The 24,694-nt window shown below is 35.7% G+C and overlaps 2 protein-coding genes and 1 long non-coding RNA gene across 11 annotated transcripts; 2 read left to right on the forward strand and 1 right to left on the reverse strand.

Annotated features, from left to right (window-relative positions):
- Nucleotides 1-6,887: 6,887 nt before the first annotated feature.
- On the forward strand, nucleotides 6,888-8,601 carry LOC147483146 (phosphatidylinositol 4-kinase alpha 1-like). Of its 2 annotated transcripts, none has more exons than XR_015203550.1 (3): nucleotides 6,888-7,045; nucleotides 8,114-8,287; nucleotides 8,526-8,601. XR_015203550.1 is itself a non-coding variant. In XM_086575528.1 (3 exons), exons 1-3 carry the CDS (start codon nucleotides 6,995-6,997, stop codon nucleotides 8,548-8,550), a joined length of 237 nt encoding a protein of 78 aa, XP_086431654.1. In that variant the 5' UTR covers nucleotides 6,888-6,994; the 3' UTR covers nucleotides 8,551-8,598. The 2 variants fall into 2 exon arrangements, 1 of the variants encoding a protein (XP_086431654.1); XM_086575528.1 differs by having other exon boundaries at nucleotides 8,539-8,598.
- Nucleotides 8,602-11,798: 3,197 nt separating this feature from the next.
- Nucleotides 11,799-15,710, reverse strand: LOC147483147 (uncharacterized). 8 transcript variants are annotated; one of them, XR_015204618.1, is made up of 6 exons: nucleotides 15,585-15,696; nucleotides 14,529-14,581; nucleotides 13,565-13,641; nucleotides 13,004-13,083; nucleotides 12,200-12,330; nucleotides 11,799-12,076 (listed from the first exon to the last, which is right to left on the reverse strand). It is a non-coding gene; the product is annotated as an uncharacterized LOC147483147 (long non-coding RNA). The 8 variants fall into 8 exon arrangements; XR_015204612.1 differs by lacking the exons at nucleotides 13,004-13,083; nucleotides 15,585-15,696 and adding exons at nucleotides 14,694-14,822; nucleotides 14,936-15,576 and having other exon boundaries at nucleotides 14,529-14,576; XR_015204614.1 differs by lacking the exon at nucleotides 15,585-15,696 and adding an exon at nucleotides 14,694-15,576 and having other exon boundaries at nucleotides 12,200-12,316; nucleotides 14,529-14,576.
- Nucleotides 15,711-21,941: 6,231 nt separating this feature from the next.
- On the forward strand, nucleotides 21,942-24,161 carry LOC147483148 (transcription factor DIVARICATA-like). The gene is made up of 2 exons (XM_086575700.1): nucleotides 21,942-23,158; nucleotides 23,440-24,161. The coding sequence occupies exons 1-2, from the start codon at nucleotides 22,743-22,745 to the stop codon at nucleotides 23,933-23,935; spliced, it is 912 nt and encodes a 303-aa protein (XP_086431826.1). The 5' UTR covers nucleotides 21,942-22,742; the 3' UTR covers nucleotides 23,936-24,161.
- Nucleotides 24,162-24,694: the final 533 nt, after the last annotated feature.

Genomic DNA, 24,694 nt, shown 5'->3' on the forward strand with positions numbered 1-24,694 from the left:
ATACACGCAGTATTCTTTTTGGAGGCGTGTATACTTGCGATACACGTGTATTCTTTTGAGATGTGTATCTTGCGATACACGTGTGTTCTTTTGAGAAGTGTATACTTGCGTATACACGTGTATTCTTTGAGAGGTGTATACTTAGCGTATACACATTTTTATATTATTGTATATAGGTGAACTATTACCGTATTATATGATTGATTAATATCGTTAAATTAGTTTCACATGATTTTTGCATATTCGAGTATTTATTCTAAATTGTTTTGCTTCAGTCTATATGATTTCGATAGAGGAATATGAAAAATTATTTTTTTTAATACGTGCTATATTTGATCCAGTTGCAAGCATGAATTAGGATTCAAGGGTTGTTTTAAATTTAATATTTCTGAGGGCATGACTAAAGTAAATATAAAGTTTTATTGTAGTATCAATGACATGAGTAATTTTTATTTTAAGTATATCAGTACACTAATTTTCTTTTATGCATGATAATGAAAACTTCATAATGTTTTATACAGGGATGAACTTACCCCATATTATTGATTAGTTAAGTAGAATATTATTTTTCGTAGAGTTTGCTACGTGTCAAGAAACTGCATGCTAAAAAGATATGATATATTTATCTTGTATTTAAGTGACAGTAATAATTTGTTTTAATATAGACAGCTAAACTATAATAGGTTTTGTAATGGCATGAGGATATATATTCGGGTATTATTTAAAAATAATTAATACCACTGTTATCTTGTTTAAGTTTAATCAACCTGCATTCTTGTATAGGTTATAAGTTAATAACCAACGTTTTTGTTCGTATAGCTTTACTTCCGAATCTCGGGACGAGATTATTTTGAGATGTGTATAGCTGTAACGCCCGTATTTTTAAATACGTATTTTTCTATTTTATTAATTAATTAAATTATTTTATTTTCAAAATTAAATTCGGATTGGACTTCGGGATCACGTGGGCTGGTTTTGGGCCCGAAGTTTGTGTTGGGCTTGGGTTTCGGACCCAAGTATATAAACATTTTTTCTAGAAAATAGGGTTCATAAAAATAATAATATATTAAAAATGGAGGTAGTGCATGAAAGCTGGATTTCTGGAGGGTGGAGCGCGACGGCTCGGACTCGGAGAAATTCGTGGAGCTGTTAAGACAGGTGAGTAGAGTTAACTCTCACCACTACTAGAACTGTGATTTTGCATCTGTTTAGTATTTACGTATGTTACTGTCGATATGTTTAGATTTTGGTTAAACTGTCTTTAGAAAAACACTGTTGAGACTTGAATATTCGACTTTAACTGTCGAAGCTTGATGGGCGTAAATGGCTTCGCCAAACCCAAAAGAGAAAATCGATCAGGTCTAGTATTTGAACTCTCCTGGTTTTGGTTTTGAACCCATACTGTGGTGGTGTATGTTTGAACTGTGGTTTGGGGTGTTTGTTGGTTGATATGGGTGTTTAAACTGTCGAGATTGAAATCGATGGTTAAACCGTCGGGGTGGATTGGGTGCTGTCGAGTTTGACATTGGTGGAGTGGTGTTGACCGGCCGATTGGGTCTTTGGAGAGCTAGGGCGATGAAGCTCGGAGAACTCGTTAATGGCGGCTGGAGAAAACCGCCAGTAAATGTTTAGTGGAACGGTTTTTGGTTGTTGCGTTTTGTAATGGAGTGTTGGTGGTTGAGGTTTGATTGAGGGGTGTGAGGGCTGTCGATTTGAGCTTGGAACAAGCTCTAATGGTGGCCGAAATTCCTAGATCTAGTTTTGAGGGAGTATGGGAATTTGATGATTTGGGGTTTTTGTGTTAACAAATGTTGTTGGGTTTTTCATTTAGTGTAAAACCGATGTGTGTGAAGAGGGATTAGTGGTGGTGGTGGTGGCGGTCGGTTTTGGTGGTGGTGAGAAACTATTGAAGGAGATGATGAACAGTGATTTCGGTTTGGGCCTGGGGCTTGGGCCGGACCAGTTTAACTAAGTTGGACCAATTTGGTTTAAGTCTTTGGGCCCGATTTTGGTTGTTTACTTGGGCCAGTTCCTTTTTGTTTTAGTTTTGGGCCTTGGTTATTTTGTTTGGGCCGATCTTATTTTTTTTTTAAATTAGGACCACATCAGTTTTGTGTTGGACCAATTCTTTTTAGCCTTTGTTTTGTGGACCAGTTTATATTAAAGTGTTTGGGGCGAATCCACTTAACTGTTTTGGGCTAGTTCAGTATAAGTTTTTGGGCCGTTTCTAATATTGCTTGGGCCAGTCCATAGGACTTAAAATAGATCCAATTGGGTCAGGCAGAATAAATAAGTGGACTTTAGACTTTCGGGTTTTAAGGTTTGGGTTTGGCCAGTTGGGTCCGAACCATTACCTTAGTCACGAGCCCGTGAGCCATGCACCTTTGCCCTTAGCCATGAACTATGGCTATGACCCTAGACCTGTCGAATATGGAAACGACAGTTTGACTATGACTAGGACAGTTTGACTTTGACCATCGACCGTTGACTTTGACGGTTGACTTTGACCTTTGACCATGGACGGTTGACTTTCACCTTTGACTTTGACGATGACAGTTTGACTTTGACTAGGACAGTTTGACTTTGACCATCGACCGTTGACTTTGATGGTTGACTTTGACCTTTGACCATGGACGGTTGACTTTCACCTTTGACTTTGACGATGACAGTTTGGCTTTGACCATGACATGTTGAGTTTGACCTTGACCATGAGGTGTTGACCTTTGACCGTTGACTTTGACTGTTGACCGTTGACTTTGACCGTTGACTGTGAATGTTGATTTTTCCAGTTTTTCATATGTTTGTTTATATGGATATATATAGTAATAAAATACTGTCGGATATTGTATAACTTGGTTGGTAAATTATCTAATTTAGATTTGACGTGAGTAGTGTGTAAAAGCATATTGGGCTTTGATTGTGGGTATGGATTTGTTTAATTGTACTACGTTTTATGTGTATATTATATGGACACATATAGTAATAAAATGTCTTGGGAAGCTAGTATATATTTGGTGGTCATTATCTAAGAAAAGATTTGACCTTGATGTTGTGTATTTTTGACATTGATGATATTGAGATGTTAGGAGACATTATATTCTAATATCGTTATAATAAATAATGTATGTATGCGATACGTGGAAGCATTGTGACATGACATGATATAATACGTTATAATATATTGATGCAATATCTTGGAGAAATGTATATACACTCCATTATTTTATATGTGAGATGCTAGTATAGCACTGGTGAATATTTGCCCACGGGAGTGTGGCGTTGTGCAATAATATATTGGCACGTGAAAGAATGAAAGTGACTATGAGATATAATTGAGATATTTCTAGATATTATGGCTTAGTGCAATAAGGTAATTGACCTGCACGTGATATAGTAGAAATGTTTATGAGTCATTAATGTATGACACCTGAATAAATTACATAACGAAAATCCTAGAACGACTACCACAACTCATGATTGGCCCTTACCGCGTTTGAGTTAATCTGAATAGCCTTGGGCGACCCTACGGCGTTTCAGTTAAAATGAATGGCCTTCGGCTAACCTCTGGCGTAAATAAATAGTTAACTTGATTATTCCGTTACGCCAAAATAGAGCGATGATCGCCAATATTTTCTGCGAATAATAGTGGCGTACTTACATAATTGCTTCCGTGTGAGGATTTACGGTGTCGCGGCATCCCGCTCGGGGTAGTTACGCATACGGAGTGGTTCATTATGTAAGGGGAGGCATGTGGATGTACATGTTCGGTTTGGGTTCGCGATTAGGGTAGCCGGAAACTAGGTAAAGACATAGATCTGACGTGATTTTAGGACACACATTGAAAACCTTAATTAATATAATTATGGTAATATGTTTGTTAATGATATATCTTTAGATAGATGATTGTATATGATTTGGCTGGTTAGTATTTTAGTTAGAACCTAAAAGCCTCGTGGAGGAACTAAATGCCTTTTATTATCGTATGGTATGTTGTATTAGTTGTTGGAAGTTAAAGGCCTCCGATTGGAGGAACTACACCCTAGATTATTGAACTTAAGGATGTTATATTAGTCGTTGAAAGTTAAAAGGCTTCGGTGGAGGAACTAACGCCTTATGGATGTATATATTTTGTATAATTATATGTTGTATTTTAGGGCTACTCACACCAAAGATTGTTTATAATCTTTGACGACATGCATGTTTGCTTATCGGGTGTGTTCATTCAATGAACATAGTTGATAAGTTTTGACAGGTTTAGTGTTGAAGAAAAGTGGCTGCTGCTTGTGGTTTGCATTAGCGTTACATCTCCGGATACGTTTTGTTTTTCCCTTGAGGTGATATAGCTTTTCAGTCTAGACAATGTTTTTGCATTTTCATTTGTATATTGTTTTTGGTAATGAAGATGACTGTTGTTTAAGTTAAAATTTTTATTGGTTTTAATTATCCGCATATTTTAAAACTGTTTATGGGTTTTTGGAAGTGGAGAGTGCGTCACACCTCGGAGATCGAAGAGTCGGGGAACAAATAATGTTTTTCCGAATTCTGTCGAAATTCGGGGTGTGACAGTTCGGGTTAAGAAAATTTGGGCTGATCCGGTTCTTTCAGAGAGATGTAAGTGATGGTTCCTTCATTTTCTTCAATGAACTGACCATTGAAGTTGTTGGAAGTACCATTAGTTAAACGTCGTTCGGTTAATTCTTCTATTAAGTTTCTGCTAAGTGTTGAAGGAAGCTTGACGGAAAAGATACCAAAGCCGTAATCAGGCCTTCCAGAGGTGGTAAAGGCGATGGTTCCTTTGCTGGTTTTTGGGTTTCAATTGTGGAAGATGATGAGTCGACTCAATATCGGAATTTTGACACTAAAAGATTTTGAAATTTCATTTGGGATATGATCATTTGGTGATATATATTTGTGTTTACCCCGAGGGTACTTTAGGTAATAGAGTAAATATAGATGATTTCTGAACGGAGCGAAGACGGAGTGGGGGGACTTTTGTGATGATTCAAAATTTGGGGGGTAAACACAAAAGCATGTCATAAAATGGGGGGTTATCACGAATAAACCCTATAATAAATTGCACTACACCATAACTGCTATTTTGTAACAGGGAAAATTTTTAGTTAGTAACGGAAATAACTGTTACGCATTAAGTAACGGATATATCCGTTACCTATGACCACAAGCGTTACTTAAAGTCCATAATTAATATTTATTAATAGTTTCACGATTAGGTTAGGATATGCTAACACTTATATCCGTGAGCAAATGGGAAAATTGATCCAAACGAAATTAAATAAATTTAAAAAGAGAAAGAAAATCAGAAGCGGGCAATATTTTTCGGCTAACACTTATAATTTCCATTTCGCCTCCTTTTTCGCTATTAAGGAAACATAAAACCCTCTCTGAATAACCCTGTTTTCTGAAGCATCTTCTTCTCTATCTCCGAAAACCCTAGTTACGTTAGTGAGGTAAGGTTTCGATCTTTTTTCTTCAATTTCTGTTGCATCTCTCACTTTAGATTCTCGATGAAAAAAAAGATTACTTTTTTTCCATTGAAAGATCATTTCTCTCTCTCTCAATTCACGTGGTTGTTTGGAAACATGTTTCTTAGTTGGAACAACTTCAATTAGGTAAGCTCCTCAGTCGGTTCTCCCTCTCACTGTTAAGGGGGTTTTAATTCATTTTTCTAATTGGGGTTAATAGGTTTGAAACACATCAACAACAATCTATAGTACTATTAATTGATGGGAGATGAGAGGATTAGAGAAGCTGGGTTTTAGGCTATATTGTTAAAGGCGAAGTCAATTATTCATGATTTTCTTGGAGGAAGTTCGCGGGTTTTGTATGTGAGATTGTTATTAATGTTGTTCATTTTGTTAATAGTAGTGAGGATGTTGGTATTGGTATTGGTAAGGTGTTTTAAATTGCATTGTTGAATAATTGTCCGCCGGTTAGGAGTTTAGATGCGGAGAGATTGGTTACGTGTTTATTGACTAGTTTTAATAGTGTGGTTGTGTTGGCAGGGGGAAATGAGATTATTAGTAATGTGTCACGGTTTTCGAGTAATTCGGTTTTGAGGGAAGTGGAGACACCGTCATCTAGTGGGGCTTCAGTGAATGGGAGTATTGGTTGGAGGAGTAGTGTAGATCAAGTGGGAGGTAATTTTGGGAATAGTGATGGAGGAGTGGCAATGCTTAGATGACATCTTACTTTGTTTGAAGAAGAAGAGGGGCTTGATAGTTTGAGAAGCAAAGCGATTGCATTGAGATTGATTGGGCATCTTGTGGATAAAGTGCCGATTAACCATGAGCCGCCTTGATCAAGTTAGAATGGTTTCTAAGAAGCGGTTACAATCGTTATTGATTTTTCTAAAGGTACATTGTTAGTTTGTTTATTAGAATGATGTGCTAACTTTCTTGTTTAGTTTAGAGTTTAAGTATCTTGTTTTGGTTTGGGGTAGATAAGAAAACGGATCAAGCAGAGGACGGGCAATGCTAAAAGCTAGGATCACTTTTAAGTTGTTCAGATACCAAGCTGCAGCCTTGGTGCAAATTAAAAGTCTTGCTTCCTTTGATTTAGATGGCAAATCATCAAAGAAGATCCTTCTTGAGATACTTGCATTGCTTTCGTAGATGCCGAGAACTTTGCTTATACTACGGCAGTGAAAACTTAGAGTTTGTGAAGAGCTATTTAGTTCATTGCTCAAGGGAGTAGCAAAGATTGTTGTCACTTGTGGGGGTCAGCTGCTACGAGTTTTCCTTATTCGTCTAAAACCACTTGTGTTGGCTGCTTGTGCTCAGGTAATTAAAACACGAGATTCTAAATCATAATGTGGTAAGTTTTCATTAGCTTTCTTTAATCATACTTTTTTTGAAAACAAAGCGGATACATGGGGTGGCAGCGAAGGGTCAATGTTTGGAAGTGTCATAAGGATGAGTTGTGAGATAATTGAATATGGTTGGAACAAGACCGAGGTCCTGTAGAGACTTTTATAATGGGTTTAACTACAAGTATCCACGAAAGGAATGATTATGAGGAACAAGAGGTTAGTATTTTGAATTTTGATTGTTTATGTCGATTCATAAATGTTAATAGGAATAAAATACTATTGTGTACTTGTGTACTGTATTTATGATCGCACCACATTAACTGTATTGACTGGAATGAACCCCAAGTGATGGGGAATGGAGGCCAATCTTAGGCTTTGCGAATCTTATATAGTACTTATTTAGGGACCTGTGAGGGATTTCTTAATAAAGTAAATCAATCGAAAATATGTAGGACTAGATGGTCGACAATTGACACGACGATTCTCCACAGACTCCTGTCCTCATATGCTATCCCACAATTATACACAATACATTAGCACACCAAAACTGAGTTGAAGGAATCAGGAATGTGCTCAAGTTCCGCTCACTAGGGCCAAAAGTATAAGGAAAGCTATTATTAGAAAGTTGGTCTCCTCAAAGTCTGCAGTTGAGCTCTCAAATTGACTTCCTTTTATATATTTATACTGGAAGTTGGTCTCTTCAAAACTTTTACCATCATTCTCTTTGTATCTATGGAGGAGAATGAAGAGTCAACTGGTTTGGATTACACCACAGCTTAGGGTGGTTTCAGGTTTGAGTCCCTCCGGTCTCTGGGGAGTGTTGGTACGGCTTGACGGGTGTGGGTGCCTTGCTTCCGGACAATGGGCCAGTTCCAGACTTGCGCACCCACAGTTTATGTCTCCACCTAGTGTTGGGAGCTAAACATAATCACGATGCCAACAAAAAAAAACCAAAAGCATAAAAAGTTAACTTACTTGACATATGTGGGACTAAACCTTATGCTCTAGAACATAAAATACTCTAAACTATATAAGTTCTTACATTATGCTCTAACTTAAGCTGGCCTTCTAACAAATATTGCTTGAATCCTCATATTTTTGCCAGAAAATGCTAGCTATCTCGTATTTCATATTGTTTAGGTGTTAGTGCAAGTTTGTACATGCTGGTTTTGGATAAGGTTGTTATACTATCTATATATGGTTGTGGCTTTCAACTATTGTATGTCTGCATTTATTGACTGATTTCACATCAATGTGTTCTTATGCACTTTTATGCTATTTCAGGACAAGAAAGAGAAACAGACTATTCATGTTGTGCAGCTCAACATAATATGCTTGTTAGCTGATGATTTGAATGTTTCTATTAATAAATCTGAAGTGGTAGACATGGTATTGCCATTATTTATTGAAAGCTTAGAAGAGGGTGACGCTTCAGCTCCTAGTTTATTGCGCCTTCAAGTATGTAATTTGTCTCGTATTCTTTTGATAATTAAGAATCTTATTGATAGTTTGAAGTTTGTCTCTAAGACTTCATTTTTCGTTTCCATATGTTTACAACTGAAACGACTACAGAACGTGTGGAGGTTTGTATTTAATCTAGGAGTGTCTTTTTCACAAACTTCAACCTTGCATGTATTGTTCCTGTGCTTACCTATTCTTTTTACAATGGATGCTCACTGGTTCAATCACATTCTAGAGTCTTCCTGCAGGATTTCTTCTAATCGCAAGTGGTCTTTCAAGTTCTAAATTGCGGTTGGACTATCACCATCGTTGCTCTCTTTATGCTTTCAGTTTTTAGGGTTAGGCTGCAGAGTCCAAAAGTGGAAGGTGAAAATCTTGTAAATAGGATAAACTGACTCTCTATATAAAATAACTTTTTATAAAATAAGTTGGAGAGTTCTTCTTTAATTTATGGTCTACTACTTCAATCGAGATAACTGATTAAAGAAAAATACCTGAAATTCCAATTTTGGAGGAATCTGTTCTTTGTTGAGAAATATAACGACGTTCTTAATCTGGTTCATCAACTACATAGTGTATATTCTACTGATTTATGCATTAGGGAGGAGGCTTCTTAATTTGCTAGCTATTCCTTTTTCATATGCTAATATATGTTTGCTTTTGGGGGCGAGAGTGACATTCTTAATTTGTTCTGCTATTGATCCCACTGATAACTATCCTGCAGAAGTGGAGCTGATTTTTTAGGGCCTCTACTTCCTGCCATTGCAGAAATTTGTTCGGATTTTGATCCCACTGCAGTTGTGGAGCCTTCACTTTTAAAATTATTTCGCAACTTGTGGTTCTATATTGCTCTCTTTGGCTTGGCGCCGCCGCTAATACAGAAAATTGTGCTTCCAACAAAGTTTTCCACAATACTGGATAGTGTGGGCAGCATGAGTGGAACAACTTTTCAAGTTGTGGTTGGACCCGACATGTGGAATACTCAATGGTCTGTAGTTGTTCAGCGTATTGCTCAAGGAACCCCACCCCTTGTAAGTTGGAGCAGAAGTATTCATTTGATATCATAGCTCCTGTCGAGTCCAATTGTTAGAAGTTTCCTAGAGTCAACTCTTAGAAGAACTACATCTTTTTACTCTCTGTTTGTCTATTGGATGCTTTGTAAGTTTATATGATCAGGCAGCTCTAGAATCTAGCCCTTTTTCCCCCTTTATATGGTCATGCAGTTCGTCATGGTCGATTGGTTCCAGATCTGAGTTTGCAATTTAAAATTTCCCCTGCAGGTTGTTAGTTCTGTGAAGTGGCTTGAAGATGAGCTCTTGAGTTGCCAACCCTTAGCAAATGGTATCCTTGGTATGACAATGGGAAGGTTAGTCTAATAATAGAGAAACTTTGGTTTTTCAATTGTTAAACACAAGAAACTTTTAATTATCTTTTGCCTAACATTTTTCTTTTCTCTTCTTTGTGATCTAGATTGGTGGCTGGAGTCAAGTATATGCTGGACTGACCTTTGTTGCAATAGAGGGAGCAGGTCCGCGAGGTTCCCTTCATCGCCCTCAACATGCTTATATAATGTTTAAATCTTTCTTAGAAATAAGCCCATGCCTCGTTGAACAATATGGTTACTTCAGTTTTGAAGATACAAGGCGCTTCCAATAATGGAACAACTTCATTTTTTCAAAGTCCGTACTTATGCCAAGCTTGTGAGGTTCAAGTTTTACAAGGCATCGATTTCACTAAAAGGACAACCGAGAACAGTGGATATGGATCTTTACACCACGGATACTCATTCTAGTAAATGGTTGGCTTCATATCGAAATGAAGCACTGTAAGTACATAAGATGCTATCATTTGTATCTTTGACAAGTAGTTTCCACTAATGGTGATTTGCCACCATGAATTGAAGATGATATTTGCAATTACTATGAGTGTTATGAAGTGGTAGTTTTGTTGTGGTCTACTTAATTAAAGTGACTATACATGTAAGTTGATCTAGTTAAAAAGTGCTCTATTTTGTCATGGCCTTTTTTCATTTTAATTGTAAATGTACTATAGAAACCTATTATATATTTTTTTTTGTCAACTGTTCCTTATTATACTTCTTATTTTTGTGTCATCTGTTTGTGCTTCTTGTACAATATCTGCCAGCATTTTTGGAATTCATCTATATTCAATACATTTGGTTGCAATCTGTGGTTACTTCACTTGTGAATTGAAGCTTGAAGCTAACACGTACAATGAGGTTGTGGAACATTGGGTGACACTGACCTTCCAAATGGTAAATGTGATGAGTAGCAAAGACTGCATGGTGGACTAGATGTGCATGGCGGACAATATTTGACCTAGAAAAAACAATTTTTTTTTAGTGGCTGCAGTTTACTAACGGATATATCCGTTACAAACAATAGTTAGTAAACAAGTGACCATGTCCCTTACTAACGGATATATCCGTTACAAACAATAGTTAGTAAACAAGTGACCACATCCATTACTAACGGATATATCCGTTACAAATGACAAATTTAATCGGGCCGTGGATTGTTGGCTATTCATTACACAAATAATTTTAGTAACGGATATAACCGTTACTAAAATTATTATCGATAATTATATATCCGTTTACTAAATTTGGCCTAAAGTGAGTGGCGCCCAGAACTAACGGATATAACCGTTAGTAAAAATATAAGTAACGGATATAACCGTTAGTAAACGCCTTTTCTGGTGTAGTGTTGTGTTATCAAGAATGGAAATAAATATGAGAGAATTGATAATTCTAAAAAGAAATCAATAAAGGATAATTGCAACTACCACAATATATCCTTACCATTTTCACCCTATTAAATACCTCCATTTTCATTATATCAAATCATTCCTTATTCTCTAGATTTCATTATATTAAATCATTCCTTAATACCTTATACTTTAGTCACTATATATATTCTCCCATATCCTCATCATATTCTTGCTAATCACTCAATTCCTAATTCGAAACCATATCATTCAATTTTATCTTACCAAATAAATATTTTATATTTATTTCATTCATTTCATAACTACACCATAAATGGTGTTTAGCAACAATTATAATCGTTACTTATATTTTTACTAACGCTTATATCCGTTACCTTTGGGGTGTTACAATCATTTAGGCAAATTTAGTAACGGATATATTCGTTATGTATATTGATTTAGTAACGGATATATTCATCACGTATATTAATTTAGTAACAATTATATTCATTGGTAATTATTTTGTAACAGATAGTCAACTGTTGGTTGTCCACAGGAATATTTCATTTCTAACGGATATAAATGTTAATGAAGCTTGGGGCCCTTTCATTACTAACATTTAGCGTAACAGATATAATCGTTACTAAAAAACAGTCTAGTGCAAAAAAAATTATTTTTTCTGGCGTCAAAAGATTTCCACCTTGTACAGAGCTACATCACATCTGATTATCCACAATCCATCTTACATACAAAAATATTACATTACATTACAACTCAAGTAACAAGTGAATAAAAGAAAACCCGACTCGGTTAACATTATAGAATTAAAGCCACCAATCCAAATCCAAATTCAAATTTACAGACCAAACATTTGTAAAAATGAATTAACCTAATCGTATCTATCCAAAGTTACAACAAACAGAATTGTAAGACAATATAGTAGAAACTGACAAACACTAACAAGCTGATACAACTACCAACTCGACCATTGAGAATATGCTAAGTACCAGTCAGAAGTAGCACCACCATCTTCACCCTTACATTGTTGGATGTGTATACCTGTTTTTACCAAAAAAATCTCGCCTTAATCTCATATTTCCCACATAAAAGAATAGACCACAAAAAGTTGAAGCCTAAAATGTAGTTTAATACCGCAAAATGAAGTAACGGGCATATTATTACCTCAATGAAGGCACTAGGATGTGCACAGTTCCGTTTCTCTGATAATCTCAAAGTGTATTATGCAGCAATGTCGCAATATCAAATGTACCTCTCGTATTGCTTTGAGAACAGCTATGTCTGCATTCAAATTCCTACGTGCCAAATAAGTGTTTATCCATCATAAATTAATCAGTTGATTACTAACAAATAAGGATACAAGCAAGCAATTAAACTCATGCACCTAAGAAACAACCGAAATTCAGATATCTAAACTTGTATTGTGAAAAATAAATCTCCTTGTTCGATCACTTAGTAAGCTTAACCTACACATAACCAAACACATAACCAAATCTATTTTACTTGATTCACCCTCCCTAAAAGATCACATGGATTCAGCATGCATACCATGAGTCTGCCATGGTAGAAAAGAAATTAGACAAAAAGGTTCTCTCACCAAGGCTTGAAACAGAATCTAAAAAGCACTACCTCAACATTATCACACAATTCTTATAACACCTTAACAACACCTCGTCCTTACCACGATGATTTCCCACAACATATTAGAAATGTAGAACTACCACCACTCAAACACCATAGTGCTAATGAGTCATCCATTTTCCAAGTGAATTAAATGCAAAAAACAATATCTAAACACTACCAACAACCCATTTCCTTCATAAGAACAAATTTAGTTTGTAATAATTTCTTTCAGTAAGGCAAGTAATTTCTTTTTTCTAATGACAAAAAAAAGAGTACACAAAAAACTACCTTTAAGGGTAATAAAAGAAGTTCGCTACACACCCAAGATTTGAGCAAGAACAATACCTAAAGGTGAACTTGGATTTCATTCTTCTAAATCTGATGACTCAAAACTAAATTTACCATGTCTAAACGAAACAATCCAGCTGGTACACAAAATTGAAGAAAGTGAGGATAACATCCTAAAGATTGTATCATTTATTATTGAACATGAGAACTATGAAGAAAGATAAAAAAATGAACATACAAAAAAAATATTCTTAGGCGATGAAATATGTGAATGAGATCTATAATCAAATGACAGTCGTTGGTTTGTAGAACTGAAAGGACGAATAATCCACTGTAATGTCACTTTGCTTCAATCAGAAGAGATTAACAAGTTTAATCAGATGGGAAAATATATTATCAACATTAATTAGTACAGAATGGGCACAATGAAATAGAAGGGAACTAGTGTCCTTGAACCTAGAAACTAATTAAGGCACACAATCACACCAACGTCATATAAGGAGGACAAATCACAAAAGTCTATAGTAATAATTGTATACCCTGGTGATCAAATAAAAGATATCAACATAAGAGTTCTGAAGACTTAAATAATTAAAGAAAAAAAAAGAAGATAAACACCTGGAAGAGAAAAGACCGCTGCTTTGTCTCCGGATCAAATTGCTTAGTTACTCGGTAGCCAGGCCACCCAATTTTGACTGCAAGTGAAAGAAATAAGTCAAGATTATGTCAAGGATACAAATAAAGGTTTATTCATGAACCACACAAAGGTTACAAGTAGACACCTACTTATGCCGACCAATTTTTTTGCACTGGGATTATGACCTATAATCTCATTATTGTCAAAGAAAATCGTATGTCAAAATGTGGTACAGGCACAGCTAGGTCTAGCTTATTCTCAAGGGAGAGGGAGAAAATGTCAGAAGGTGGTAGGATCTCTATTGCCAAAACATTCAAAAACATAATATCGTAGTCCCATAGGGGGTAAATAATTAGAAACTATTATTAATCCCCACTCCATCCTTAAAAAGGTAAAACTCAAATTTAGAGTAGTATAAAAAAAATATTCCCACATACAAAATCACACTGACAAGCAAACACAACTCTCATCAAAGTGAACAACATACAAACTGTCACAATGTCTTTGATTGTTCCAAATGTATGACATACTACACAAATTACTACTCTGAAACTTTTTGAGTAAGGAGATATGATGACAATCAGAGTTTTGAGAACTAGGATCCCATTGGTACGTTTACCAAAAGAAAAGATAAGTTTAGCTGGTCATTATAAAAATAAACATTGAAACTTGTATAAACAAATAGCACCACGTCAAGAACCGGATTACTATGTTGAAAATTTACTTTGAGAACTGAGAATGCCATGTGATCACCAGATTCAAGGCAAATTTGAATATGAAGATTTACAATTTAGCAGTAAGAACTTACGACTTCATGGAGCAAAGTGTTGTGCAATCAAGAAACATGTTCATATCTATGGTGTAACAAACTAAGGATGTTGAGATGGATAAAGAATGTATTATATCTTTTACAGATATTGAGGCAAAAGAAGATAGGTTTTCTACCTTCAGACTGGTGATATCCTTTGTCACAGTTGCATGCTTCAGCTTTCCCTTCTCTTCAGATTAGATAGTTCAATTAGAAAACTCATATAGTCATTACACAAGAATACTCAAACTTCTCCCTAACATTTTCAACACAAAATGAAAACTAATAAACTAGGTGGATACCTGCTGCACTTATCCGCCCAATATGATGCAAAGAGTTGGCAAGCGCTAACTTACCAACATTAGGAATTCCATCTAGCATTTCCATGATGGTAAATTTGGACTTATCAAATTTCAGTTCTCTGACTTAAGCTTGCAAAAAATTAAAAAACCTATAAGGTGTGAGTTTCTAATGGATGCAACTAGATATTGTTAATGAAGCAAGTTGTCTCAATTGTTTTTATGAGCAACTTAAAAGTATATACCTCCTTGACATTTTCCTTGATATGGGCATTGATTCCATAATAAGTGCAATTCTGTTCCTTAAAATGCCTTATCCACTCCTAAAAATGAATAAGAACCTTATTACAACTATACTTCAAAAAAGAAAACTATAGAATGGATCAGACAAATCCATGTAGAGCTTCCTTGTACAATGCCTTAAAATATTTTGATAAAGGAATTTAATTACCTTTGTTTGAGAACGACCTGCAAGGTCCATCTTGTTGAAGACTATTTTCTCATGTGTTCATATGCTGGAGAAATTTGTATTTGAAAACAATAATTTACAATGTACTTATAGCAATTTCACATTGCTTTAAAATCAGTCAAAAATTTATTCAAATATTTTGCACACACAAAGACCATTAGGTATGCTCCTGTAAATCCAAAAACCATCAGGTTATTTTTTTTATTTTTGATCAACGAAGCAACGAAATTATCCCAATCGTGAGCATAAATTTAGATTCCAACGTTACAGTTCCCACACAAAACTTAAATTCCCCAAATTTATCAGCAAGACAAACAAAAAAACCTAATTTGAACATTTCAAGGAGCACAATTAAAACAAAAAAAATCAAAAATTCGCTAGCTAGGGTTTCAGTAGAAGGGGGGAGAGAGAGAGAGCGTATATACCTGGTTATTTTTCATCTTCGTCGGGCGAGGGTTTTTTTTTATCAATGTGGAGAGCATGGTAGATCATCGGGGAGAACCTGTTTTATTCAGTTCTAGTAATTTTTTCTGTTAGTTTCACATATACCCTTTTGGTCTTTGTGTTCCATGTTTTTTATTTGTTTTGTAACGGACGTAATTGTTACCAAATTTTAAAATAATACTTTGATAATAATTGAAAAAATAAATTGAAACATACTAACGGATACCAAAGAGCCTCACAGTTATGTCTGTTAGAAAAGTAGTAACAGATATATTCGTTACAAATGAAAATTTTGCCCTGTTAGAAAATGGCCCTTATGGTGTAGCCTTGATAATATCTTTTTTCTATTCCATTTTTTAAATTATTTTATCTTATATTCTCTTCCCATATCACAAATATTGTTTCCATTTCGTGTGAAGATATTATCCACCAAGATATTGTTTGTGGAAGCTATAAATAGAGAAGAGAATTGACATTGAAGACATCCAGACTTGAGAGAAAAATACCGCAAGCTAGTTCTTTAGTTATTTCATTTTTTGTTTTGAGAGAGAGAGAGAGAGAGTTTTGAGCGTGTATTAGTTTCTCTTGTTCTCGATCGACAATCAATATAATAGAAGAAATTCAAGTTTCAAGTGTAATGGTGCAGTGGTATCTATTTTTTATCTTTTTATATGTTTTAGACTCATGATGGGTAAAATCCCCACCCTAATGGTGGAAGATGAATCCTCTATCATGAAAATATAGACTTATTTTCTTGAATTTCCAATTTTTATTCTCCGGTATAACCTGTAACGTATCCAATGATTTTTTTTTTATATGAAATAATAATATTGAAACAAAACAAAATGTGTACAAGTTCTATCACCATAATAATTGGGGTATTTCTCAATGTTAGTTTCTTTCACCATTATCATTTTTATTAAAGTTTGTTCAATAGCGTTTTAGTTGTCTATCCTTGATGACTTATACTACTTTAATTTGTTTGAGTTGATTTGTCATACTTAGATAGCTTCCTATAATGTTTAAAGAATTTGAAGATTTATTCTTTTAAAAAAATGTGACTAGCATCCATAAAATGCATTTATCGAAAATCATTCATTAAACTTGCAGTTAGCGTTGAAGTTTATTTGATAAAATTTATAAAATAGAAAGGAGAATAAATATTTGAAAATATAGAAATAGTCTTATCTTTAAAATATGGGTGAAGTCATTCACCATTAGGATTTTTCATTCATTGAATTCTTGAAAAACGAATAATTTTAGTTTAATTAGTTGATTAATTAGAAGCAAATTTTCATTCATAGTTTAAATTAGTTTGATAAAAATCCCAAAAACTGTTCTAATCTCACGTACCTAGTTTTTTTTAAAAACAATAAGCTAGGGTTAGGCAGACCCCCACCTGCATAGATTAACCAAAACGTACATAGCTGGTTCCTAATGCGTCCTCCTCTATGAGATTATTAAGTTCTCTACCTATGGGAGATCCATAATGCATTAGTTCATTACAATGTGAAGGATCTAGTCCTGCAAGGTGATCTGCAGGCCTATTGGCCTCTCTAAAAACATGTGAAAATTTACAACTCAGGAATTTTATAGCAATGTCTAATATATGTGCCAACACATCTTGACATATCCATGGCGGTTTGACTATTTTTGTTATTATCTGTATTGCTGAGAGAGCATCCCACCACTTTTTGTAATCCCATTTCCAGACAAATGCAAAGTCCAACCTTTATGGCTTTCATCTCTTGATAGATAATTGATTGCTCTCCCCCACTTCCTGTATACGCTGCCAACAAGACTCCCTTACTATCCCGAATCACACCACCGTGCCCCGTTCCCTTGTCTGACAAAGACCCATCAGCATTTAATTTCACACTATCTTGTTCGGGCAATTCCAATTTACATTTTGCTGTTTAACTATGTCAAATTTTACCTATAGCCCGAGAGCTTGGCATAATCTTCTCGCTTATATCGAATCTTCCATTGAAGAGATCTTGAGTTGTACATATGCTTTCATCTTTCTGAGAATTCTTTTTAAAACCACTGCTGCTGGTTGTGCATTGTTCTTGAACCTTCGGTCATTTATTTCTTTCCAAATCCCGTCTACAACAACACAAATATAGGCCTTTATAATTTTAGTTACTTGGCTGACTCCCCGGCAGATTCTCAGTATGGAAGACCATTCTCGATTCGAATTACATCGATCTGAAATGATGCCAAGCACCGACATGATTCCCTTAATGATTACTTGAGAATAATCACACTCAAAATAGAGATGGTTGGAGAACTCTCTACTTTGGTTGCAAAGACAGCAGGAAGAATGAGTGATAATTTTTTTATACAGTAACTGATCCTGAGTTGACAAGCTATTGGAGAACAATTGCTAGCAAGAAAAGGAGTGTCTTGGAATGACTAATCGACCCCAAACTAACCTCTGCCATCTGCCTTTCCCTCCATGTCTTCTCAAGGCCTCATATGTGCTGCTTGACATGAATTTTCCACTCTAATGTGGCTTCCAAATAACTCTATCTTTTTCTAAATGTCTCTCAATTATAGTAGACATGATGTCCTCCTTTAGACGATTGCACTGAATACTCTCAACTATTCCATTCCAATCTCCACCTGATATTAGCTCACTAACCTTCGCATTGAGAGAAAGTTGAATATTCATGACAACTTGTGTATTTGCCAAAAGAGGGTTGCTACTACACCATATATCATGCCATAATAGAGTGTCTTCTCCATTTGATATCGAGTAAAGGATAAGATCTTTTGCATATTTTCTACACTTTAGAATGTTTCTTAATGACCAGGAGCAGTCTTTCGGTACTGCCATGGTCCACAAGAATTTATTTCTGAGTTGATTCTTCCATATCCAATCAACCCACAAAGTATTTTCTTTACTCGCTATCTTGAACAATAACCCACATTGCGCACATTTGTTCCATGCTTCCATATTCATAATGCCTAGTCCTCCCTCTTCCTTTGCTTTGCTGATAGTACCAAAACTTGCTTGATGCACACACCTTTTGATATCAGTCCCACTCCATAGGAAAGTAGCACATATCTTTTCCACTTGTTCTAGAACAATTATTGGTAAAATGAAAGTTCTGACCCAATAGATGTGTAGGGAGCTAAGAATCGAAACAATCAACTGGAGTCTGCCTGCATGAGAGAGTAAACGTGCTTTCCAATCCTTGATTTTCCCAGTTACTTTCTCAACCAGAGGTTGGCAATCTTTGATACTTAATTGAGCAGAAAAGAGTGGGAGACCAAGGTATTTCACTGGAGGTTTGACAAGCTCAATTCCTAGAATTTGCGCCAAGTCAATGGAATCTTGGTGCCCCATAGCCCCAGTCATAATGGTTGTCTTCTGGGAATTGACTTGAAGTCCTGTAGCATCACTAAAAGCATGCAAGCAATCTTTGAGGGCTGCAACAGATGTAACTTCCCCTTTGCAAAAGATCAAAACATCATCCGCAAATGTCAGGTGGGTAAGTAGACTCCTCTTGCATTTAGAATGATACTGGATGAGCTTGTTATCAATACTTTCTCCGATCACACATCCCAGTCATAACTCACGTACCTAGTTAGTTATTGGCTCGTTAAACTTCTTCGCTCAATTTTTCTCTCTTTCAAGTGTGGTTCGATTCTAATTTGCCACTATTCTTTTAATTGTTACATGTTTAGAAATATATTTATTGATTTGCAGGTTCTAAACGACAAGAATTCGTACAAATCAATATTCACTATCGTTGTTCTTCCCATTTGCAGAATATAGGATTTGGTATTGTAGGAAACTATCATTTCCATTGTAGGAAAGTGTATTTTTTTTTCTATCAATAAATATGACTAATGTCTGTCTATGAAGACAATCTTTTACACCATTTCTAGTTGGTATCGAAGTTACGACTCTCCACCACCACCTTGTTACCACCATCAATCTCCTACCACATCAGATCAAATTTTCTCACTCTCTTGGTAGTGGCTTTCCTTAATTTCTCATGAACATATAATCACTATTCTATAATACAAGAATACAACATCAGTTGTTTCATTTAATTTGATCTTTTGCATCTCAGCAACATCTCTTTGTGGATTTGTGCTACACAATATTTATATTCTCTACACATGACAAAACAGGTGTGAACTAACAGAGTTGGTAAAACTTTTGGGTGATAATATCATAGTGCTAAGGCTCGAACCCCACATCATCAATGTGTTACTGATCTCATTTAAAACAAATTTGCCTATTAAAAAAAAATATATATGAAGTTTTATTTTTGAAAAGTTAAGCTGGGGTTAAGGCTAACCCCCACCTGTTTTTATTGATAATCAACTTGTTATATATGGAGTTCTTGAGGCATCATCCTCATACATACCTTCCTTAAGAGTATAGTCATTAGAAGGAGGTTCGACAAAAACACAAGTTCTAAGACCTCAAGCCTAACACCAAATCTATTCAAAGTACACCATTACTAGAAGTACCTCATTCCACCTACTTTCCTTTAGAGAATTGTTTTGCCAAGGTTGGGTGATCTTTCGAAACATGCTTTTGGGCCTTATCAAACTCTCGGAAGAAGGTTCCACAATGGATGCAAGCAAATGTTTGACCCATTCGCTCTTCCCAAATCTCTTTAATATAACCATCAAGATGCTTAACCTTTTTCCTAGCCAAAGAGGAAACTTTCTTCATCATGGCGAGAGTGGGATCATCAATTTCACCAGGAGATCGTTAAACGTGTTTCTTAGTTTTCTTTTTCTTCTCAATAGTTCTCCATTCATCTCCATTAATCAGAGGTGTTACTGCCAAATTTTCAGAAATAACCTCAACAAAATCTTGAGGATGAGTGAGTGCCTTCAACTTGGTTTGTAGCAAGAATAATGTGGTCATTGAAAAACTCATTCTCTTTCTCTCTATTGACTTCACCATCGATAGTATTCAAGGATTCATCCTCACCTGTATTCACAAGAGCTTCATACATTTGGTGGTGCTTGTCTTGGAGAAAACGTAGACTATCTTGCTGAGGTTCTATGCCAATTACACATTCTCTTATTGTAGTAGCTTGAACAATATCAGTTGCTTTCTACTTGTGTGTGCTAAATGTATTATGAGTTGAGTTATCGAATGTTCATGCCCCTATTGATATAGGTGCAAAGGGATATTTGAAAATTCAAAACTGACTCAAATTCATATTGAAATATTATATATTATTGGGAAATTTTGGATCTCGGATTCATTCGGATACTTTTTTTAGGTGCAAATTAGTTTTGTTGATAAAATCTTTGGGTGATGATACTAGAAGGGCAGAGATTTAGTCCCTACTTGCACACTCTTGAGCTCTCGAGTTATTGGTCTCTTTAAAAACAGGCTTAATTGCCAATACACTTTTGCCACTTACAAAAAAAAAAACAAAAAGACAAAAGTTCAGTGTAGTTTTAAATTGGTTAATTAAAAAAAGGGCAGACCAGCTTCATTGCATTTGCGTCACTATTCTCATTGAAGATTCTGATGTAGGTGTGTGTGCTCATTAAGGTTTGTGCTGTTGTGATCTGGTCGAGTGTGAGTGTGAGTGTGAGTGTGCTGTTAAAATGAGAGATGCACACACTTGGAAAACCCACCAACCAAAGAACTTGATCAGATGAGAAAAAACAAATTGCTGTGAAAAGATAGAGAAAGGAATGACCAACTTTTGCTCTTAATTTTCCTTTCTTTACAGCATTCTGGGGTGTCTGGGTCCATCTCCTCCTACTTGCTGATGTGACAACCACAGCCGTCCATTACCTGTTGGTCAGTTTTCTGCATTCTGATTTGCTGACCACTGTACAGAAGGTCATTTTCTTTTTTCTTTTTTTTTTAATTATATTTTTACATATCATAATTCATAACTTCGACTGCAAAGTTCAAACACCGCCTTATTTATCAATGAAAAGCAATCAGGGAATGGGAATGAAATTTAGATGCACAGTTATTTTGCATTATATTAGAAGTTCAATATACACTCTATTTTTTCAAGATCACTCTTTCTAAATGCACAGTCTGTTTTGCTTTAGTTTTTCAGGCACAAATCTACTTTGCAGTGGAAGTACATATAAATCTATATCGCTGTCACGTAGTAAAACAAAATCTAATTAAAATTTAAGATGAGAAGAACAAAAAAGTGCTAAACCTACTGTGTTCTTTATTTGTAGTGCAAGTTGTAATGGATTGTCTTCTTTTTAACAGTGTTTCAGCCTAGCTTGGTTCACTTCATTCATTTGCATTTGCATTTGCATTTGCATTTGCATTGCAACTTCTATCTGTTAGGTACACGTCCAAAAACGAGTAAATCTTCGTGGCAACATGTATCCATTAAAGTCTAGACGTCCCAAACTGACAAAATTTCTACTTCATATTCATCTAAAACCTTCAATAATTCATGACAAGAAATATCTAAAAAGTAAAAACTTCATTAAGACATGACAAGTCTAATAACTTTTAGCGAAAAAGTAAGTAGTCCTTTCTTAATTTCTTTGACATATTTGCAGCGCCCACAATCATCTTTTTAGCCAATCAAAGCCTACCATCTTTTTAATCTTCTCTTTGTTTTTTCCTTTCCACCCCCTACTTTTTTTCCCCTGTAACAATACAAAGAAGAAGTAAGTATTGGTCTTTTTTCTTATACACTTTCTCTTCCTTTCTTCTTTTTTCATTGTTCACATCCACTCTGTTTTGTCAACTGGGTTTCTACTTCTTCCTTGTTAAGCTTCTCCCCACTTCGGTGTTTTTCATTTCTGTTGTGTTTTTTTAACACTTTGGGCTTTGCTTACATCCTGCACTTTACACTGTTTATGATCTGGTAAGGTGTTTTAAGCTTTAAATATGCTGCAAGATCTGCTTTTTAATTGCTTTTACTGATTTTTATTCATATGAGGGACTTGGGCTTTCACTAGATTCTTCAGCTTATGCTTTTTGTACAGAAAAAGAGTATTCTGTTTCTTTTCAAATGGTTCTTGATTTAATGCCTGTTCTTTCAGAGTAAAAAACCCTCCACCTCTCCTTGTGAATATTTCTCACTTGTCCTCAGTTTGATCAATTTGTGAGCGTAGACTTATTTATCAGTATGTTGCTGCCAATTTAGAGTGTAAATTTTAGTATGATGAAGTGGGGGATGGAAATTTTATCGCCTTACTCGAATTGGTTACTTGGAGGAACCAAGATTACTAAATGGACACAGCAAGAGAACAAGCTATTTGAGAATGCTTTAGCGATTTACGACAAGGAGACCCCGGATAGATGGCAAAAGGTGGCAGATATGATACCGGGGAAGTCTGTGAACGATGTGTTTAATCAGTATAAAGAGTTGGAGAATGATGTTAGTGATATTGAAGCGGGGTTGATTCCGATTCCTGGCTACACTACTTCTTCCTTCTCGTTCGAGTGGATGAATGAGAATGGAGATTTTGATGGCTTGAAACAATCTTATGGGGCTGGCGTGAAGCGGACTTCATCAACTAGACCTTCTGATCATGAAAGGAAGAAAGGTGTTCCATGGACAGAAGAAGAACACAAGTAATTTTCTACTGTTATCTTATTACTGAAGTTTGCCTTTCTATTTGTAGTTTTTGCATATGTAATCTTGATTTTGCCTTAATACTACAGAATTTCTCTTAGTTGACAGTAGTCTCGAATGAACTAGTTTAACCAGTTGCAGGATTCTTATCTACACCTGGTTTTAGTATGTAATTAGGAACGCCGAATTTCCTAGCATTCTTCTTTATTCGAACTGCTCTAGCTACATATGCTCAGTTTCTTTATGTAACTGCTGATACGAGTTTTGGCTTATGCTTCAGGTTGTTCTTATTGGGTCTTAAAAAGTATGGTAAAGGGGATTGGAGAAACATTTCACGGAATTTTGTGATTACAAGGACTCCGACTCAAGTGGCCAGCCATGCCCAAAAGTATTTTATCAGGCAGCATTCTGGAGGAAAAGATAAGAGGAGATCCAGCATCCATGATATCACAACCGTAAATTGCCTAGAGAATGCACCATCACCTGACAACAACAAACCCCGTTCCCCAGATCAATCTACTATGCTTTCTCAACAACCTAAAGAGAGTCATGCAGCCAAACCACAATTCGGTTGGAATCATCCTCATAATCGAGCGAACATGACTTTCAATTCAAACCATGGAAACATGTTTATGGTCCCTCCTTATGCGATCACGTCGAATGAGATGAAACTTATGGGGCAAAATTTTAGCAGAGGCACCCTTCATGGATCTCAAGTTATACCACAGCGCACAGTAGTGCAGCTGCATTCCTCTCAATGTCACCCCAATGGATGAGGCATAATCAGCTGTTATTATTGAGTGAACAATGAATCACAACTCTGAATAATTATCTGTTTAGGTGGATTGCTCTTTTGGTGCTGTTTTGTTTGTAAATATATTGATGTGAACTTCATGTAGATCATAGTCTATGAACTCTAAGTTGGAGATAGGAACGTATACTGCTTCCAATTTCGTACTTGTGAAATATGAAAGTCGAGCAGAAGAAGCTTACTTTTGTGTTCTTCTTGCATTGAAACTTATTGGTAGTTCTGATGTGGTATTTGTGGTTTCACTCATTCCAAAGGCTGTACAATTATATGCTGGATGAATGGGGGAGGATAGCAACATCAATGGTCCAAACTAAAACATTTTGAAAGTGTTGTCGTTGAGATATGGAACTTTCGGGAGAAAATGAAGGGGTTGACTAATGACTAGGCAGTAATCCATTTCAGCCACAATCAAAATGCAGTACACACTACGGAAAAGATGCATCAGGATGAAGAACCGCAATGATGCCAGTTTTGGTTATCTTGTTACTCTGGTTATGGAGCTCGCTTGGTACTCTGTAGGCCTATTTGTAGGAAAAAGTTTAGATGATTTTAGAAGCTGGATGAACATGTAACAATATCACTACCTAGCTTATCAGTTATATTATACTCCAAAATTAGAGGACCCTTTGCTCTTTGTATTGCTCTTTTAAATTACTTTGTGAATATAATAATTTTACCTTGCTTATTCCATAGTTCCCAACCAAAATTTTCTTTTCAAAAGTGA

This window comes from Coptis chinensis, chromosome 8, assembly GCF_015680905.1.
Source record: "Coptis chinensis isolate HL-2020 chromosome 8, ASM1568090v1, whole genome shotgun sequence".
NCBI lineage: Eukaryota > Viridiplantae > Streptophyta > Magnoliopsida > Ranunculales > Ranunculaceae > Coptis > Coptis chinensis.

Bases quoted from the DNA above. Each gene is read 5' to 3' on its own strand.
- LOC147483148 (XM_086575700.1), top strand. From the start codon at position 22,743: ATGATGAAGTGGGGGATGGAAATTTTATCGCCTTACTCGAATTGGTTA. The intron at 23,159-23,439 runs GTAATTTTCTAC...CTTATGCTTCAG, and splicing joins TGGACAGAAGAAGAACACAA to GTTGTTCTTATTGGGTCTTA.
- LOC147483146 (XM_086575528.1), top strand. From the start codon at position 6,995: ATGGGTTTAACTACAAGTATCCACGAAAGGAATGATTATGAGGAACAA. The intron at 7,046-8,113 runs GTTAGTATTTTG...ATGCTATTTCAG, and splicing joins ATGATTATGAGGAACAAGAG to GACAAGAAAGAGAAACAGAC.